At 44.7% G+C, this 20534-nt stretch overlaps 1 protein-coding gene across 2 annotated transcripts in view; it reads right to left on the reverse strand.

Annotated features, from left to right (window-relative positions):
* rictora (RPTOR independent companion of MTOR, complex 2 a) overlaps window positions 1-20076 on the reverse strand; it is a 239055-nt gene extending 218979 nt beyond the window's left edge. For both annotated transcript variants that reach the window (XM_043703095.2, XM_043703086.2), the window contains exons 1-2: window positions 19979-20076; window positions 19649-19696 (exon numbers count right to left, since the gene is read on the reverse strand). In XM_043703095.2, the coding sequence (XP_043559030.1) occupies window positions 19649-19696; window positions 19979-20027 (97 nt within the window). In that variant the 5' untranslated portion in view covers window positions 20028-20076. The remainder of the gene's footprint in view (window positions 1-19648; window positions 19697-19978) is intronic.
* Window positions 20077-20534: the final 458 nt, after the last annotated feature.

Below are 20534 nucleotides of genomic sequence, written 5' to 3' on the forward strand. Positions count from 1 at the left end.
ACTCTTTTGCAACATCTTTCCAGAATTATGGATAACAGTTTAAGGATAAGAGTATACCATTAAAGACTGAGATAACAAGAAATTTCTTCACCCAGAGAACGATGAACCAATAGAATTTGCTGTCACAGAAGGCATCTGAGACCACAACAGCACTTGATTTTAAAAAGGAGTTGAATATAACACGTGGGGCCAAAAGAATCAAAGGATATGGGGAAAAGAATGAACAAGCTATAGAATTAAATGGTCAGCCATTATCATAATGAATCGTGTAGCAGGCTAGAAAAGGTGAATGGCCTACTCCTGCTCCTATTTTCCATTTAGAAACAAACAGTCATACAGCACAGAAACAGACCCTGCGATCCAACTCATCCATGCCAACCAGACATCCCAATCTGACGTAGTCTCATTTGCTAGCATTTGGCCCAAATCCCTCTAAACCTTTCCTAAATCATATACGCATCCAGATGCCTTTCAAATTATGTAACTGCACAGCCTCCAACACTTCCTCTAGCAGCTCATTCCACACATGCACCACACTCAGCGTGAAAGTTACACCTCAGGTCCTTTCTAAATCTTTCTCCTCTCACCTTAAACTTTTGCTCTCTAGTTTCAGACTCAACCACCCGAGGAAAAAGACTGGGCTATTCACCCTAACCATGCCGCTCTTAATTTTATAACCCTCTATAAAGGTCACTCCCACAGCCACCGATGCTTCAGGAAAAATGGCCCAACCCTATTTAGCCTCTCCCTATTGCTCAAACCCTGGCAACATCCTTGTGAATCTTCTTTTGAGCCCTTTCAAGTTTAACAACATCCTTCCTATAGGAAGGGGACCAAAATTATGCACAGTATTCTAAAAGTGGCGTCAACAACATTCTGTATTGCTGCAACATGATGCAACTCCTATACTCGATGTTCTGACCAATGAAGGCAAGCATGCCAAGTGCCTGCACCATCCTAGCTCTCTGTGACCCCAATTTCAAAGAACTGTGCACTTGCAGCCCTAGATTTATTGCTCAACAACATTCTCCAGAACCTTATGAGTCTTGCCCTGGTTTGCCTTACCTTTAAATTAATTAAATTAAACTACATCAGTCATTCCATTGTCCATTGGCCCATCTGATCAAAGTCTAGATCAGAGTGGTGCTGGAAAAGCACAGCAGTTCAGGCAGCATCCAATGAGCAGTAAACTCGACATTTTGGGCAAAAGCACTTCATTAGGAAAACAGGCAGAGAGCCTGAAGGGTGGAGAGATAAATGAGAGGAGGGTGGGGGGTGGGGAGAAAGTAGCATAGAGTACAATAGGCGAGTGGGGGAGGGGATGAAGGTGATATGTCAGGGAGGAGGGGGGAGTGGAGAGGTGGAAAGAAGATAGGCAGGTAGGACAGGTCATGAGGACAGTGCTGAGATGGAAGGTTGGAACTAGGATGAGGTGGGGGAAGGGGAAATGAGGAAACTGTTGAAGTCCACATTGATGCCCTGGGGTTGAAGTGTTCCGAGGTGGAAGATGAGGCGTTCTTCCTCCAGGCGTCTGATGGTGAGGGAACAGCAGTGAAGGAGGCCCAGGACCTCCATGTCCTCGGCAGAGTGGGAGGGGGAGTTGAAATGTTGGACCACAGGGCAATGTGGTTGATTGGTGCGGGTGTCCCAGAGATGTTCCCTAAAGCGCTCTGCTAGGAGGCGCCCAGTCTCCCCAATGTAGAGGAGATCACATCGGGAGCAACGGATACAATAAATGATATTGGTGGATGTGCAGGTAAAACTTTGATGGATGTGGAAGGGTCCTTTAGGGCCTTGGATGAAGGTGAGGGAGGAGGGGTGGGCACAGGTTTTGCAATTCCTGCGGTGGCAGGGGAAGGTGCCAGGATGGGAGGGTGGGTTGTAGAGTGGGCGTGGACCTGACCAGGTAGTCACGGAGGGAAAGTGGTGGGGAGGGAAATATATCCCTGGTGGTGGGGTCCGTTTGAAGGTGGCGGAAATGTCAGCGGATGATTTGGTTTATGTGAAGATTGGTAGGGTGGAAGGTGAGCACCAGGGGCGTTCTGTCCTTGTTACGGTTGGAGGGGTGAGGTCTGAGGGCGGAGGTGCGGGATGTGGCCACCCAAGGGCATCAATGTGGACTTCAACAGTTTACTCATTTCACCTTCCCCCAGTTCCAAACTTCCAGCTCAGCACTGTCCCCATGACTTGTCCTACCTGCCTATCTTCTTTCCCACCAATCCACTCCACTCTCCTCCCCCGACCTATCACCTTCATCCCCACCCCCATTCACCTATCGTACTCTATGCTTTCTCCCCACCCCCACTCTCCTCTTATTTATCTCTCCACCCTTCAGGCTTTCTGCCTGTATTGCTGATGAAGGGCTTTTGCCCAAAACGTCAGTTTTACTGCTCCTCGGATGCTGCCTGAACTGCTGTGCTTTTCCAGCACCACTAATCTAGACTCTGGTTTCCAGCATCTGCAGTCATTGTTTTTACCATCTGATCATTGTCCCAGTGTACTAAGATAATCTTCACTGTCCAATAGACCACGTGCTTTGGTGTCACCTGCAAACTTACTAACCATACCTCCTACATTGTCTGCAAATCACTCCACCACCACCACCACCACCACCGTCTCCCACCTTCAAGCCAATTGTGTCCCCAGTTGGCTAGCTCCCCCTATCATGTGATCAAATTCTACAATGACCAGTCCAGCAAGCAGAACCTTGTCAAGGTGAAGTCCACATAGACAACGTCTACTGCTCTACTTTCATCAATCTTTGTCACTGCTTCAAAAATGCCCAGTCAAGTTAAAGACATGGTTTCTCGTGCATAAAGCCATGCTGACTATCCCAATCAGTCACTGCCTTTCCATATCCATGCAAATCCTATCCCTCAGAATCTACACCAACAATTTACCCATCTCTGACTTAAGGCTCACTAGTTTATAGGTCCCTGCCTTTTCCTTACAGCCTTTAAATAACAGAATCACATTAGATAATCTCCAGTCTTCCAGCACCTCACCTGTGGCTGTCAATGATACAAATATCTCAACAATGAGGCCAGCAATCATTTCCCTAGCTTCCCATAAAGTTCGAGGAAACATCTGATCAGATCCCAGGGATTTATCTACCTTTGCGTTTTAAGACGTCTAGCACCTCTTCTGTAATATGAACTCTTTTCAAGATATTACTATTTCTTTCCCCAAGTTCTCTAGCTTCGAAGGCCTTCTCCACAGTAAATATTGACAAAATATTAATTTAGAATTTTACCCAAACTTCTGTGGTTCCACACATAGATGGCCTTGTTAATCTTTAAAAGGCCATATTCTCTTCTTAGATACTCTTTTGCCCTTAATGTATATGTAGAATCCCTTTAGAGTCTCCTTAACTATTTATCAAAGCTATCGCATGCCCCCTTTTTGCCCTCTTGATTTACCTCTTATGTATACTGCTCCTTATACTCCTCTAGGAATTCACTTGATTTAATCTATGTTTCTAGCTTCCATTTGAACTGCTTACTGTTTCTCCAAAGTAACATCACCTTTAAACATTGATGCGCAATTTTATCGCTTCAGAGTCATCAATAAAAATGGGGAAAACATTCAGGCCCATGGGAACACCACTTGTCACATCCTATCAATCAAATATCTACCCTTTATCTCTGCTTTAGATTAGATTAGATTAGATTACATTACATTACAGTGTGGAAACAGGCCCTTCGGCCCAACAAGTCCACACTGACCCGCCAAAGCGCAACCCACCCATATCCCTACATTTACCCCTTACCTAACACTACGGGCAATTTAGTATGGCCAATTCACCTGACCTGCACATCTTTGGACTGTGGGAGGAAACCGGAGCACCCGGAGGAAACCCACTCAGACACGGGGAGAAGATGCAAACTCCACACAGTCAGTCGCCTGAGGCGGGAATTGAACCCGGGTCTCTGGCGCTGTGAGGCAGCAGTGCTAACCACTGGGCCACCGTGCTTTCCGTCTCATCTTCTGCCTACAGCCTGGAGGATTTAACATTGAGTTCTCCAATTTCAAATAACCTCCCTTTCCTACCCCCGACTCCCTTCCCACCCCCCCTCTCAGTCACCTACTAGATTCATTCCACCCACTGACCCACCAGTTTGTACCGTCCGCCTGTCTTCACCTCTCTCCACTTCAGCAACCTGTCCCCCCGCCACCCCCTTTATCTGCAGCTCCCCCTACACCCACCCCAGTCCTGAAGAAGGGTTACATCCCAAATGTCAATGTCTCCACCTCCCTGATGCTGCCTGGCTTGATGTATTCTTCCAGCCTCCTGTCTACTTCTGTCTCAGTCCACTTGACTGATTTTAAAACCAAATCAAAATCCAGTTCAGAGCACTGACTTTTTCTGTTGTATCCAAAAGTAAATGTGATGTGCCTGGTGTATGGGTGAAATGAGTTAGCATGCTTTCCACTTTTATGCACCAGCATGCTTCCTATTTTCAGCCTACACTGCTGGCTAGCAACAACACAGTAAAAGAGCAAATGTCCAACTGTCTTCATTTTGGGATACAGCTGTTCAATGGGCAAAGCCTTCTCTTTCCAAGATGTGGAAACTGTGCACCTCATGGCTTTAATCTAAAACTTCAGAGGAACAGAGGATGTTCGGCCCCTAGACATGTACTACGCAGGCTCATTGGCAACCAGAAACTCAGCCATGGGCAAATAGCTTTACAGTCTTATTCTTCAATTCTTCCAAAAATCTATAAGAGATTTAAACCTGAAAAAATATCTGGGATAAAGCCCAAAGATATGTCTAAATATGTCACTTTCCAGCAACTCTAGCAAACAAGCTGGGGCCAATGTAGTGCTTTGAATTCCTTTTGACATGACTGGGTTTCCAAAGCATTACGCCTTCCAAGTGGCAAAGTGCAATTGAAGCTCATGATCAGCCATTGAATAGCAAAGCAAGCTCCACCAATTATATGGTCTACTCCTGCTCCCGTCTGTCTCAGGCTCTCATATTACCTTCAGGTAACAAGCAAACCACAAGTAGAGGCAGATGTATACACCAATAAAGGAACTAATTGTGGCCCTTGCTCGTGGTTGTTTTGCTACAAAGTGGTCTATTTGTTACAAGAAGCAGACATTTAACAATAATTTTGGAATGTTACGGCCCACTTTAAAATTTTAAAATCAAGTCCCATTTTTGTTATTTGAGAAACACTGATTAAAGAGAATGAAATATGCACTATGAGACTAGCCACAAATATCAGCAACCATTAAGATGCAAATTTAGCTTGAGGTTTCTTTATTGCTGGCCCTGAACCTTGTGATGTTAATTAATTTGCAAATTGCTCTTCTCTGTAGCTTTCTAATAGTATTAGTGAAAAAAGATTATTAGAAAACAGTAAATTTTATCTTATTTTTATTATTATTGTCATTTGAATAACAGCAGTTCAGCTTTTTACGTATTGAATTTTTGACTAAATTTAAAATGGCTTAAGATTACTAACTCTTGCTGAACATAGATTTCCTCACTGTTGTACTGTAACTGCAGTGTTTATTTTACAGGATACTGCAGTAAGCCTTTTTCTGCATCGTTTCACAATTTCATGACCTCAAACAGTTAGACAAGGAGAACAAGAGCTTAGGAATATTGTCTCCTCCAAATTCCTTTCCATAAAATAGCATCCAGGCTTGGAATATATGTTGCCATTCCTTCATCATTACTGTGTCAAGACCCTGGAACTCTAACCATCAGTTTTGTGGGGAATATTGAAATCTATGTTCAAGATGTCCCACCTTTACTTTTTATACTTAAGTCTCCAAAATAGTAATATTTGATTATCTTCAGATCAGATTTATTAAAACTGTAGCACTGTTGAACAACGATCAGAGTTTATATTGGACTTGAAAAATAGTTCTCTCATCACAGGTACTACCAGACCTGTGAGTTTCTCCAGCATTTTTTGTGTTTGCTTGAAATTTCCATTATCCAAAGTATTTCGCTCCTATCTATGATAACGTTGAAGCTTTCTAAGTTTATGGGACCTTTTCAAAGCAAAGGAATTTTTACAAGATTACAACCAATGTATCTATATCTCGACATCATCTCCCTTCATGACCTGGAAATGTAAGTCAGCAGATCCAGGGGTCTGGTCATGCTTTAGATTCATTAGTTTTCTGACAACGTTTTAAGTTCCTCATATTTCTTTTTACTGCCACTTTTTTCCTGTTCTTAGAATACCATATATTCTATAGAGAAGACAAACAAAATCTGTTAAGTGCTATACAAACTACACAGGTAGCACAGCATTTGGGAAAGAGAAGCAGAGTTAATGTTTCGAGTCCAATATGAAAACTCCTTGGAATATCTTTTTTTTAAAAAAAAAACTTTCCAACAAAAAAAAAGAGGGAGACAAACAAACTCTAGGCCATTTAGTCTAACACGTCATTAGGAGAAAGCTAGAAACCATATTAGGGAGGTAGTAGCAAGACGTTTTAAAAAAATCATAAAATCATGCTGTTATAGAACGTTACAGCGCAGTACAGATCCTTCGTTCCCCCGTGTTGCACCGACCTGTGAAATTAATCTGATGCCCATCTAACCTACACTGTTCCATTATTATCCACATGTATATCCTATGCCCATTTAAAAGTCTTTAACATCGGCAAGTCTACTAGTGTTGTAGGCAGGCCGTTCCACGCCCCTACTGCACTTGAGTAAAAAAAAACTACCCCCCGATAGCTGTCCTAAATCTATCACCCCTCAATTTAAAGCTATGTCCTCTCATGTTAACCTTCTTAAAGGAAAAAGGCTCTCACTGTCCACCCTATCTAACCCTCTGATTATCCAAGTGGTAGTTAATATGGTATTGTACAGAAAATAACATTTTACTAAATTAATATTTAATATCTAATGGTTTATTAAATTCTATGAATTTATGATGAAAAGGAACTCAGTGTATTCAGATTTCCAAAAGGCCTTTGATAACATAAAAAGGTCATGTAGAAGAGTGTAGAAAATTAAAACTCAATGTTGGGGATGATATTGTAGTACACATTAAGAATGTGCAAACATGAAAGAAAATCAGGATAAACTGAAACATTTGCAGGTTGGCAAATACTAAGCTCACTCCCTTGTCTTCCCAAAGGCAACGAAGGATGGGCAATGCATGCTGGCTCACATCCCATGAATGAATAAAGTTTAAAAGTGTTGTGAACCAAGGATCAGTGTTGGAATCTCAAGTATTCATGACTTTATTAATGAATTTGAAGGAGGGACTGGCTGTATTATAGTTAAATTTTCAGATGATATAAAGGTAGGTAAGAAAGCAAGTTGTGACAAAGATACAGAGTGATACTGATTTTTAAATAATTCAAATGTCATGATCTGCCATGGTAAGATGTAAACCCATGATCCCACAACATTAGCATGGAGTTTTAGATTGGGATTCCAGTTAGATTATTATTATGCCAATGATAGAATAAATGCAAGGACAAAGAAAATGGCATCTCACTAACGTGAGATAGTGCAAGATATTGGAGGACATCAACAGCAAAATAGAAAAGCAGATTATTTCAATGGAGTTCAATTGCAGAAGCCTGGCTGTGCTTGTACAAGTATCAGAGAACTTTAGCATATATATAGTTACAGTAAATAATTAGGAATGTTGATCTTTATCAAAAGTGTGATTGAGTATAAAATTAGAGAAGTCTTCCTTCCTCTGTGGGACATCGGTGAGACTGTACTCAGTACTATGTACAGCTCTGGATTTCTTATTCAAGAAAGGAGTATGCTGCCAGAGAAGGTTTGTTAGGTTGATTCCTGGAATGATGGAGTTTGTCTAATGAGGAGAGGTTGAGTAGGTTGACCTTTGACTCCTTGGATTTCAGAGAGGTGATCGAATCAAAACATATTACAATCCAGAGAACGTTTTACAGAGTAGATGCTGGGAAAATATTTCCTCTTATGAGAAAACTTATAATTAGGATGCACAGTTTACCAACAAATAAAAAGATGATTAAGTGGGTTTTATTTTCTGTCAGTTGAATTCTAGTCTTTTAAATTCTCTATCACAGGGAGTAATGGTGGTTAGGTCATTAAGGCTGAGCTGGACAGATTATTGACCGACAAGGGAGTCAAAGGTTATGAGGGCAAGCAGTATGAAAGAACATGAGGGGTGCAATCAGGTCATCCATGATCTTGTTGAATTTGAAGGAGGTTTGAATGCCTACACATGCTCCCATTTATTTTGATCTTTTGAGGCAGTACCAACTCAAGTCATCTGTGCATCACTTTCATTTTCTTTAGCAATATACCTCACAGGACAGTTGTCTTTATATTTTAAGATTTAAAATAATTGCAAAGTGAAGTCAGCAAATGCTTGAAGCAGACAGAACAGTACCAAAGAGAAACAAGAGACAAGTTAACATTTCATCTGAGACCATACTTCAGAATCAGAAGTAGGATTCCTCTTGAATCTAAATTGCCCATTCTCAGCAGTTGCAAGAGAACTAAATGCACTGCATTAATAAAAGATGATGATCCAGATGCTCCAAGAATCACTATTTGCAACAAGGTTGATTGAAGAACGATGTTACTGTGTAAATGAAGTTATGGCACATGAGAGATTTTTGTCACTTTCTAAATGCTTCTAAACTTGGACAACATCAAAGAAAAAAATCCCATAGTTGCAACCCATTGGACGCAAACTGATTACTACACCAACACAAAAGGTAAACTTGGTTTCCATTACCCCTTCAAATCGGCCCAATCAACACACTTGTAAAGTGAAAAGAAAAAAGTCTCTTGTGCAAAGTTTGAGAGAAGATTCATAGCTCGGGTGCTCGCTGTTGTGGTTCTGTTCGCCGAGCTGGGAATTTGTTGCAGACATTTCATCCCCTGTCTAGGTGACATCCTCAGTGCTTGGGAGCCTCCTGTGAAGAGCTTCTGTGATCTTTCCTCCGGCATTTGTAGTGGTTTGTCTCTGCCGCTTCCGGTTTGTCAGTTCCAGCTGTCTGTTGCAGTGGCCGGTATATTGGGTCCAGATTGATGTGCTTATTGATTGAATCTGTGGATGAGTGCCATGCCTCTAGGAATTCCCTGGCTGTTCTCTGTTTGGCTTGTCCTATAATAGTAGTGTTGTCCCAGTCGAATTCATGTTGCTTGTCATCTGCGTGTTTGGCTACTAAGGATAGCTGGTCGTGTCGTTTCGTGGCTAGTTGGTGTTCATGGATGCGGATCGTTAGCTGTCTTCCTGAAGAACACCTATACAATATATTCACCAAAAATGGATACCCGCGCAATTTCATCAACAGATGCCTAAGGGAAAGACAATGGAACGAAGACATGCCACAACCCAAAGGACTAGCCACACTACCATACATCAAGAGCATTTCCAAACTGACAGCCAGACTACTGCGACCACCAGGACTCATAACAGCAAACAAACCAACAGCCACTCTCAGACAACTAACCAGAACAAAGGACCCGATACCCAGCATGAGCAAAACCAATGTAGTGTACAAAATCCCACGTGAGGACTGCACAAAACACTACATAGGACAAACAGGAAGACAGCTAACGATTCGCATCACTACTATTATAGGACAAGCCAAACAGAGAACAGCCAGGGAATTCCTAGAGGCATGGCACTCATCCACAGATCCAATCAATAAGCACATCGACCTGGACCCAATGTACCGGCCACTGCAACAAACAGCTGGAACTGACAACCAGAAGCGGCAGATTCAAACCACTACAAATGCTGGAGGAAAGATCACAGAAGCGCTTCACAGGAGGCTCCCAAGCACTGAGGATGTCACCTAGACAGGGGACGAAACGTCTGCAACACAAATTCCCAGCTCGGCGAACAGAACCACAACAAAGTCTCTTGTTGTTATAAATTTATTTAAGCTCTATTTTCTCAATCCCTAATAACATAGGATCACAGAGTTAAAAAATAAAATCACAACAGGCTTATTTGGAACCACTAGCTTTCAGAGTGCTACTCCTTCATCAGGTGGTTGTCAATATCCCCAATAGTTTAATATTCCGCTTCCCTGGGAAAACCACCTTGACTATTCACATTATCCACTCCTCTCATGATTTTATAAACCTCTAATAAGTTCCCCCCGCAGCCTCCAACTCTCCAGGGGAAGATAGCCCCGGCCTATTCAGCCTCTCCCTATAGCTCCAACCTCAGCAAAATCCTTGTAAATCTTTGTGAACCCTTTCAAATTTAACAACATCCTTATATAGCAGGCATCAGCTTCAAAGTAGAACATCGGTTGCAGAAAGGATGTTTGAGGACTTGCCTACTGAGGTAGTATGGGCTGAGACGAGAAACAGGAAAAGAGAGTTACCCTGTTGGGAGTTTTCTGTAGACCTCCAAATAGTTCCAGAGATGTAGAGGATAGTTTAGCAAAGTTAATTCTCAATAGAAGAGAGAGTGACAGGTTAGTTGTTATGGGGGACTTGAACTTTCCAAATGTTGACTGCCCTCGACCTCTTCATTTTCAACTGCCTCCGGGACATTAACCGCCTCAACCTGTCGACACCCCTCCCCCACTCCAACCTCTCACCCGCACAATGCGCAGCCCTTCAATCCCTCTGCTCCAATCCCAACCTCACCATCAAGCCAGCAGATAAACAGGGCGCAGTGGTAGTCTGGCACACTGACCTCTACACTACTGAAGCCAAACGTCAACTCGAGGACACCTCTTCCTACTGCCCCCTCGACCATGACCCCACCCCCCTATCACCAAACCATCATCTCCCAGACCATACAGAACCTCATCACCTCAGGAGATCTCCCACCCACATCTTCCAACCTCAGTCTGGGAACCCCGCACTGCCCGGTTCTACCTCCTTCCCAAGATCCACAAGCCTGACCACCCTGGCTGACCCATTGTCTCAGCATGCTCCTGCCCCACTGAACTCATCTCTACCTACCTCGACACTGTCCTATCCCCCCTAGTCCAGGAACTCCCCACATACGTTCGAGACACCACCCACGCCCTCCACCTCCTCCAAGGCTTCCGTTTCCCCAACCCCCAACGCCTCATCTTCACCATGGATATCCAATTCCTCTACACCTCCATCCGCCATGACCAAGGCCTCCAAGCCCTCCGTTTTTTCCTCTCCAGACGTCCCGAACAATACCCTTCCACCGTCACTCATTCTTTTGGCCGAACTGGTCCACACCCTTAACAATTTCTCCTTTGAATCCTCCCATTTCCTCCAGACCAAAAGGGTAGCCATGGGCACACGTATGGGCCCCAGCTATGCCGGTCTCTTTGTTGGCTACGTAGAGCAGTTGACCTTCCGTAATTACACCGGCACCTCTCCCCACCTCTTCCTCCGCTACATTGATGACTGCATTGGCGCTACCTCGTGCTCCCGGGAGGAAGTTGAGCAATTCATCAACTTCACCAACACATTCCACCCCGACCTTAAATTTACCTGGACCATCTCTGACACCTCCCTCCCCTTCCTGGACCTCTCCATCTCCATTAATGACGACCGACTTGACACTGACATTTTTTACAAACCCACCGACTCCCACAGCTACCTGGATTACACCTCTTCCCACCCTACCTCTTGCAAAAATGCCATCCCGTATTCCGAATTCCTCCGCCGGATCTGCTCCCAGGAGGAGCAGTTCCACCACAGAACACACCAGATGGCCTCCTTCTTTAGAGACCGTAATTTCCCTTCCCACGTGGTTAAAGATGCTCCCCAACGCATCTCGTCTACATCCTGCACCTCCGCCCTCAGACCCCACCCCTCCAACCGTAACAAGGACAGAATGCCCCTGGTGCTCACCTTCCACCGTACCAACCTTCGCATAAACCAAATCATCCGCCGACATTTCCGCCACCTCCAAACAGACCCCACCACCAGGGATATATTTCCCTCCCCAACCCTTTCCGCCTTCCGCAAAGACCATTCCCTCCGTGACTACCTGGTCAGGTCCACGCCTCCCCTACAACCCACCCTCCCATCCTGGCACTTTCCCCTGCCACCGCAGGAACTGTAAAACCTGCGCCCACACCTCCTCCCTCACCTTCATCCAAGGCCCTAAAGGAGCCTTCCACATCCAAAGTTTTACTTGCACATCCACCAATATCATTTATTGTATCCGTTGCTCCCGATGCGGTTTCCTCTACATTGGGGAGACTGGGCGCCTCCTAGCAGAGCGCTTTAGGGAACATCTTTGGGACACCCGCACCAATCAACCACACCGCCCCGTGGCCCAACATTTCAACTCCCCCTCCCACTCTGCCGAGGACAAGGAGGTCCTGGGCCTCCTTCACCGCCGCTCCCTCACCACCAGAGGCCTGGAGGAAGAACGCCTCATCTTCCACCTCGGAACACTTCAACTCCAGGGCATCAATGTGGACTTCAACAGCTTCCTCATTTCCCCTTCCCCCCCACCTCACCCTAGTTGTAAACTTCCAGCTCAGCACTGTCCCCATGACTTGTCCTACCTGCCTATCTCCTTTTCCACCTATCCACTCCACCCTCTCCTCCCTGACCCATCACCTTCATCCCCTCCCCCACTCACCTATTGTACTCTATGCTACTTTCTCCCCACCCTCCTCTAGCTTATCTCCCCACATTCCAGACTCACTGCCTTTATTCCTGATGAAGGGCTTTTGCCCGAAACGTCGATTTCGAAGCTCCTTGGATGCTGCCTGAACTGCTGTGCTCTTCCAGCACCACTAATCCAGAATCTGGTTTCCAGCATCTGCAGTCATTGTTTGTACCTGGGAATATCATAGTTTAAGTTCTTTGAATGGGTCAGTTTTTGTCCAATGCATGCAAGAGGGTTTCTTGACACAATATATAGATAGGCCAACAAGGGGCAAGACCACACTAGATTTGGTACTGCATAATGAACCTGGCCAGGTGTTAGATTTGGAGGTAGGTGAACACTTCGGCAATAGTGACCACAATTCAGTTAGGTTTACTTTAGTGACGGAAAGGAATACGTATATACCACAGTGCAACAGTTATAGCTGGGGGAAAAGGCAATTACGATGCAATTAGACAGGATTCAGGATGCATAGGATGGGGAAGGAAACTGCAGGGGATAGACACAATAGAAATGTGGAGCTTATTCAAGGTCCAGCTGTTAAGGGTCCTTGATAAGTATGTACCAGTCAAGCAGGGAAGAGGTTGTCGAGCGCAGGAGCCGTTTACTAAGGAAATTGAATCTCTTGTCAAGAGGAAGAAGGTGGCTTATGTTCAGATGGGATGAGATGACTCAGTTCGGGCGCTTGAGAATTACAAGTTAGCCAGGAAAAACTTAGAGAGAGTTAAGAGGAGCCAGTAGGGGACATGAGAAGTCATTGGCAGATAGGATCAAGGAAAACCCTAAGGCTTTCTATAGCTATATCAAGAATAAAAAAAAGACTAGAGTAAGATTTGCTCCAATCAAGCAGTGTAGTGGGAAGTGGAGTCAGAAGAGATGGGGAATGGCTAAATGAATACTTTTCATCAGTATTCACACTAGAAAAAGACATGGTTGACAAGGACAATACTGAGATACAGGCTATAGACTGGATGGCATTGAGATGCATAAGGAGGTGTTACCAATTCTGGAAAGTGTGAAAATAGATAAATTCCCTGGGCCAGATGGGATTTATCCTAGGATTCTCTGGGAAGCCAAGGAAGAGACTGCAGAGCCTTTGGCTTTGATCTTTACATCATCATTGTCCACAGGAATACTGCCAGAAGACTGGAGGATAACAAATGTTCCCTTGTTCAAAAAGGGGAGTAGAGACAACCCTAGAAATGATAGACAACCCTAGAAATTATAGACCTGGGAGCCTTACTTCAGTTGTGGGTGAAGTGTTGAAAAGGATTATAGGAGATTGGATTTAAGATCATCTACAGTTGAATAAGTTGATTAGAGATAGTCAACACTGTTTTGTGAAGGGTAGGTCATGCCTCACAAACCTTATTGAGTTCTTTGAGAAGGTGACCAAACAGGATAAGGGAAAAGCACTTGATGTGGTATATATGGATTTCAGTAAGGTATTTGGTAAGGTTCCCCACAGTAGACTATTGCAGAAAATACTGAGGCTTGGGATTAAGGGTGATTTAGCGGTTTGGATCAGAAATTGGCTAGCTGAAAGACGACAGAGGGTGGTGGTTGATGCTGGAGTTCAGTTACTAGTGGTGTACCACAAGGACCTGTTTTGGGTCCAATGTTGTTTGTCATTTATATAAATGACTTTGATGAGGGTATAGAAGGATGGGTTAGTAAATTTGCAGATGACACTAAGGTCAGTAGAGTTGTGAATAGTGACAAAGGATGTTGTAGGTTTCAGAGAGACATAGGTAAGCTGTGGAGCTGGGCTGAGAGGTGGCAAATGGTGCTTAATGCTGAAAGGTTGAGGTGATTCACTTTGGAAGGAGTAAAGGAATGCAAAGTACTGGGCTAATGGAAAGATTCTTGGTAGTGTAGACGAGTAGAGAGATCTCAGTGTCCCATAGATCCTTGAAAGTTGCCACCCAGGTTGATACGGTTGTTAAGAAGGCATACAGTGTGTTAGAGATTTTATTGGTAGAGGGACTGAGTTTTGGAACCATGAGATCATGCAGCAACTATACAAAACTCTGGTGTCGCCACATTTGGAGTATTGCATACAGTTCTAGTCACCGCATTATAGGAAGAATGTGGAAGCTTTGGAAAGGGTAGAGAGGAGATTTACTAGGATGTTGCCTGGTATGAAGGGAAGGTCTTACGATGAAAGGCTGAGGGGCTTGAGGTTGTTTTCATTAGAGAGGAGGAGGTGAGAGGAGACTGGAGACATAAGATAATCAGAGGATCAGATGGGTTGGACAGTGAGAGCTTTTTTCACAGGATGACAATAGCTAGCAGGAGGGGACAGAGCTTTAAATTGAGGGGTGATAGATATAGGACAGATGTCAGAGGTAGTTTCTTTACTCAGAATAGTAACTGCGTGGAATGCAACGCCTGCAACTGTGTAGACTCACCAACTTTAATGGCATTTAAATAGTCACTGGATAGGCATATGAACAAGAATGGAGTAGTGTAGGTTAGACGGGCTTCAGTTTGATTCCACAGGTCAGTGCAACATCGAGGACCAAAGGGCCTGTACTGTGCTGTAACGTTCTACGTTATACATCATATTTCAATTCCTTGGGATTACAGAAAGAGAAGATTTCAAATGATTTCACGTCTTTGCTAAAAACTCAACCCAAAAATTTCCCTCCAATCCAAAGAAACATATGAAAAAGGAACAAGACTATGCCACTCTGCCCCTCAAGCCTGCTGCACCAAGATCAGGGCTGATCTGATTTAAATCTCAACTCTGCATTCCTGCATACCTATGATAATCATTCATCCCCCCCAAGAATCCATCTACCTCTGCCTTAAAAATATTTAAGATTCTGCAACTGTTGCCTCTTGAGGAAAGGAATTCCAGAGACTCAAGCATCAGAGTGTAAAAAGATTCATCATATCCATTTTAAATGGGTTTCTTTTATTTTTGAACTATGACCCTGAGTTCTTGATTCTCTCAAAAAAGAAACCTCCATCCAGTAGCCCCTTCAGGATCTTGAAGTTTCAATTAAGTCACCTCTGATTCTTCTAAACTCCAGATGATGCAGGCCTAGACTGCCCAGCCTTCCCCTCTTCAAGCATTCGCTCATTGAAGGTACTGGTGCAGTGAACCTTCTCTGGACTGCTTCCAACATATTAACTTCTGGATTAGTGGTGCTGGAAGAGCACAGCAGTTCAGGCAGCATCCAAGGAGCTTCGAAATCGACGTTTCGGGCAAACGCCCTTCAATTCCTGATGAAGGGCTTTTGCCCGAAACGTCGATTTTGAAGCTCCTTGGATGCTGCCTGAACTGCTGTGCTCTTCCAGCACCACTAATCCAGAAACTGGTTTCCAGCATCTGCAGTCATCATTGTTTTTACCTCCAACATATTAACATCTTTCCGTAAGTACATTGACCAGTGCTGTATACACCATACTCCAGTTGCGGTCTCATCAATGCTCTGCATAACTGCAGCATAACATCCCTTCTTTTGCATTCAATTCTTCACGCAATAAACCAAAGAATCTGTTAAGTTTTCCTGATTATTAGCTGTACCTGCATACTAACCTTCTGTGATGCATGTATTGGAACACCCAGATCTCTTTGCACCCCAATGCTCTACTTTTCACCATTTAGTTAATATGCTTCTTTATTATTCTCTCTGCCAAACTGGACTATCCATTCTGACTTGAAAGTGATTCACTGCTCTGTTTACAAAAGATGTAAACATGTCTGTTCTCTTTGAATGTTGAAACTACAATGCTTGCTTCCAGAGAACTGCCAAGTGATGCGCATTACAAATACCAATGCTTTGTTCTTTTTAATTATTCACTATTGTAATAGTGGAATAAAACAACAAAGCTGAACCAAAATATTTGATTTTGCAATGTCAAATTAACGCTGTGCTACAGTAAAAAGAATTAATCCTCGGCAAGCAAATACAACAAATATCAGGGGAAATGTGTAGATGACAAAGTGAACTGCAGCCTGTTTCTTCAACTTTGTTTATGTGAGAATACAGATGTGAACAATGAGCAGCCAGCCGACAGGGTTATTTCAAAATGGGTGACATTCAAGCCTGCCTCAGAACGGGAACAGTTTGTAAACAGCGATCCAGCTTCCTTGTACAAAATGAGAAGGAACTTGAGCAGCGGCTGCTACTTGCAACGAGGGAATCGTCAGAAAGAAGACTTGAACCGGAGAAAATGACCACAACATACTTACCAACTTAAACAAAAAAAAAGTCATAGGGACTGGGTTTCTGCCCCTTCCTGAATTAGGGCCGACATTATAAGTCTAGAACCCCGGCCTCGCGTGCATCTCAGCCGCAGGAAGGAGATCAGAGAGCCGGGGCTGCTGCAGAGGCAGCTGCCGGTCCCTCCCCTCAGGACGTGGCCGCTTCGAAAAAAACACATCATGCACCCATCATCCTCCTTTCTCCACCCAGAGGCAAAAAAACAACAAACTTTAATACAGAAAAATACATCGAAACTGCCGCCACTTCCCACAAAACTTAAGAGTACATTTTATATGTAAACAAATCACTGAAGATTTCATTACTAGGCAATGCAAACAAGCTGACATTCAGGGCAGGTAGCTCTGGAGCACGGTGAGCGCGCAAAGGTTAGGCCGGCACTGGGACTGATTAATGGAGCAGGGTCCATACAGGCATTTTGGCAAGAGACACCGAGCACGTTCCACAGTGGCAGTCAGCATCTTTAGAAATACTGCACATGCACTTGTTAAATCAGTGCTGCTGGGAGACCCAGCAGGTACCATCACAGAATCCCTACAGTGTGGAACAGGCCATTCAACTCATCAAGTCCACCCAGAGCACATCCCTACTCTATCCTAGCAAACCTGGACTCCCATGGTAAATGCACCTAGCTTGTACATCCCTGGACACTATGGGCAATTTAGCATGGCCCATCCACCTAACCTGCACATCTTCGGACTGTGGGAGGAAATTGCATCACCAGGAGGAAATCCACAGTCCCTGGGAAAATGTCTGTCTGGAGTTTGCAGTTGCCAAAGGTGGAATCAAACCAGGTCACTGAGACAGCAGTGCTAACCACTGAGCCACCATGCCTACTTCCAGGAGGTAATTTGCTTTTGTTTATAAACAAGCACAATCAATATATTTGATGACATGTGACATGTCATCAGCTGGTACCAGTGGATGTGAAACCAAGCCTCTTTGCAATGAAGTGTTAACAAGAGAAAATACCCACTCCTTGCAGTTGTAGCAGTGCTAGATTTGTGATTGAAAGAATATGAATCTCTCAAATCATAATACAAAATCACTATTTTGAATAGTGAAATATGGTTGTTTATTCACTGAGTAGGCAGATGTTAGTTTTAGAGCATGGGTGAATATAAATCATGTCCAAACAGTGACAGGTTGAGGTGTCCATTAACTTGAAACAACAGGCTACATGAAGGGTCTTGCTTGGTTTGTTTAGAATGGAACAATTTTGAGGGAGGGAATTGGGATAGAATTGCTCTTGTTCAGAATGAATTAAATTAGGACAGAAAATTTCACTGGGAAAAAGGGTAGGATACAATGCAGGGAAAGATAGATGAAATAGGATGGCTGCCAGTGAAGGACATAACAGAAATGGAAAATCAAAACTATAGAGTCAACGGCTCAGACTAAGGCACTGATCACTTAGAATAGAGATGAGAAAACTTAGAAATACAGAAAACAGAAGAAATTCAGCCAATCTAGCCTACTTCAACATGATCGTGGCTGATCCTCTGTCTGAGAGCCCTACTTCCATTGTCTCTCCATACTCATAACTTCATTCAAAGGCATATGAATTTTTGGAGTTCTCTACCCTAAAGATTTGTGGATGCCCAATCAACAAATACATTCACAAAGATCACTGATGATATTTTGATCACATCAGTCATGTGATACTACAATTACTTGTTATAAATTGTGCCCTATGACTCCACTAGCGATCTGAAGGAGCAGTGCCTCTGAAAGCTTGTACATCCAAATAAACCTGTTGGAGTATAAGCTGGTGTTGTGATTTTTAACTTTGTCCACCCTAGCCCAACACCAGCACCTCCACATCATATTGATATTTTGAATGACAGGTGAGAAGGGCTTGCAGTTGAACATGTTTAGGTTGAGGGGCTGTAATGTCTATTCCTTCTATTTGTTAGATTCTTATGCACCCTCCACTTCAAGTTTCTCAATCCCCATTTCATACCCTCATTGCCCATTCTTATATTGCAACTTTCTACTTTTTGCCCTGTCCCTGACAACATCTCCCCTCCCAATCCCCCACTTCATCTCTTCCCCTTAATCCCCCATCTGGTCTTGACTCTCCCCTTCCCTCAGTTGCCCACCTCATCTCCCACTTTCCAATCCTCCATCTCATCTTCCCTCCCACTTACAGATTCCCATCCTGTCTGCTCCCCTTCCCCATTACCCTACACCCTCTCCCAAACAATTTTCCCACCCCACCTCAACACCCTAGCCCCCCCCTTCCTGATGTTCCCTTCTCGCCCCCCACCCATCCCGATGACATTTGAGGGCTGACCAGCGCGAGGGCGGGACGGAAAGACCAAATCACAAATGGGGAGGGGGGGGGGGTTGGTGCAGATGAAAGATCCCAGCATTCCCCAACACCATCCCTCCTCCCTTTCTTCCCCCCCCCCCCCCGCTCCTGAGTGGAATCTTCCCCCCTACCCCAACGGCTGTGGCTCGAGGCCCGGGAGCCGTTAGTATTTGAAAAGCTGGCGCCCAGGAGAGGCAGCGGCTCCTGATTCATTCGGCGTGAGTGACAGATAGAGAGAGAGAGAGAGAGAGAGAAGGAAATAAAAACAGCTTCCCTTTCCCACTCCTCCCGGTTGAATCGGGTGAACGTCTCCTGCACCCCCTCTCCCGGCCCAACCTCCTTTACACAGTAATTCCAAAGTTTGTGGTTTTCCTCACACTCCGTTCGACGGGGGAGCGACTTTGCCCTCACATCTTATCGTACTTCCAACAGCACACCGCCGCCCCCCCCCCCCTCACCAAACTCCCTCAGCATTTTATTTTGTTTATTTACTTCCTTCCACCAGCCTCACATTTAAAAACCAGTTTTCCTCTTACCTCGGGACAGATCGAGCGGCACGTTCTCCTCCCCGCTGTCATTCCGCCCTGCGTGCATATTGTAAGCCAATATAAGAAGATATGAGCAAGGGAAAGAAAGAAAGAGAGAAAAATACGATTAATAATGGTTTAGTTAAGCTTGCGGGTAAGTCGTGCATTTTACTTCCATAAACAAACAAGATTCGAGGCGGCCGTTATTAAAGTACGAGCGTTGCTCATTGCCGCTGCTGAGGGCTTTTTGTTTTTGTTCTGGTTATTGGTCTGTTGCCTTGCCGAGTCTAATGATTGATGGAGTCGGGTCGCACTGCCTGCCCCCCCCCGGTAATGTACCTCTGATGCGGAGGCTCCTAACGGAGCGGCCGCGGATGCTGACCGCCATGTTCACGGACTCTTGCCTCTCTGTCCTCCCGCCCGGCCTGGGGCCGCACAAAAACACCGGAAACGCCGGGCAGCTCTCGCGAGACGACGGCCCGGCCCGGCCCGGCTCAATGAATGGGAGACGGGGAGGGGTCCGGGGCTGAGGAGGTGGGTCTCCAGGGAGGGGGGGGCGGGGTCTAGGAATTGAAGATGGTTTCTTGGGGCTGGGGGCGTTGCCATCACTGCATTGACTTTGCTTCCTCTGCACAGATGCTGCCAGACCTGCTGAGTTTTTCGCAGCAATTTATGTTTTTGTCCGTGAGAGGGGTTCGGAGCACTGGCGAAGAAGTGGGGAGAGTCTGATAAAGTTGGAGCAGGGCCAAGAGTGATAGCAGCAACGTGGTTGGAAGTGGGTGTAAATTGGAACTCTGTGGGAAGCTAGAGAAGTGATTGCTGGGCCTCTTGCTGAAATATTTGTATCATTTATAGTCACAGGTGAGGTACCGGAAGACTGGAGGTTGGCTAATGT

Source organism: Chiloscyllium plagiosum, unplaced genomic scaffold (assembly GCF_037043375.1).
Source record: "Chiloscyllium plagiosum isolate Xiang-an unplaced genomic scaffold, Cpla_swu_hap1 HiC_scaffold_2, whole genome shotgun sequence".
Lineage (NCBI taxonomy): Eukaryota > Metazoa > Chordata > Chondrichthyes > Orectolobiformes > Hemiscylliidae > Chiloscyllium > Chiloscyllium plagiosum.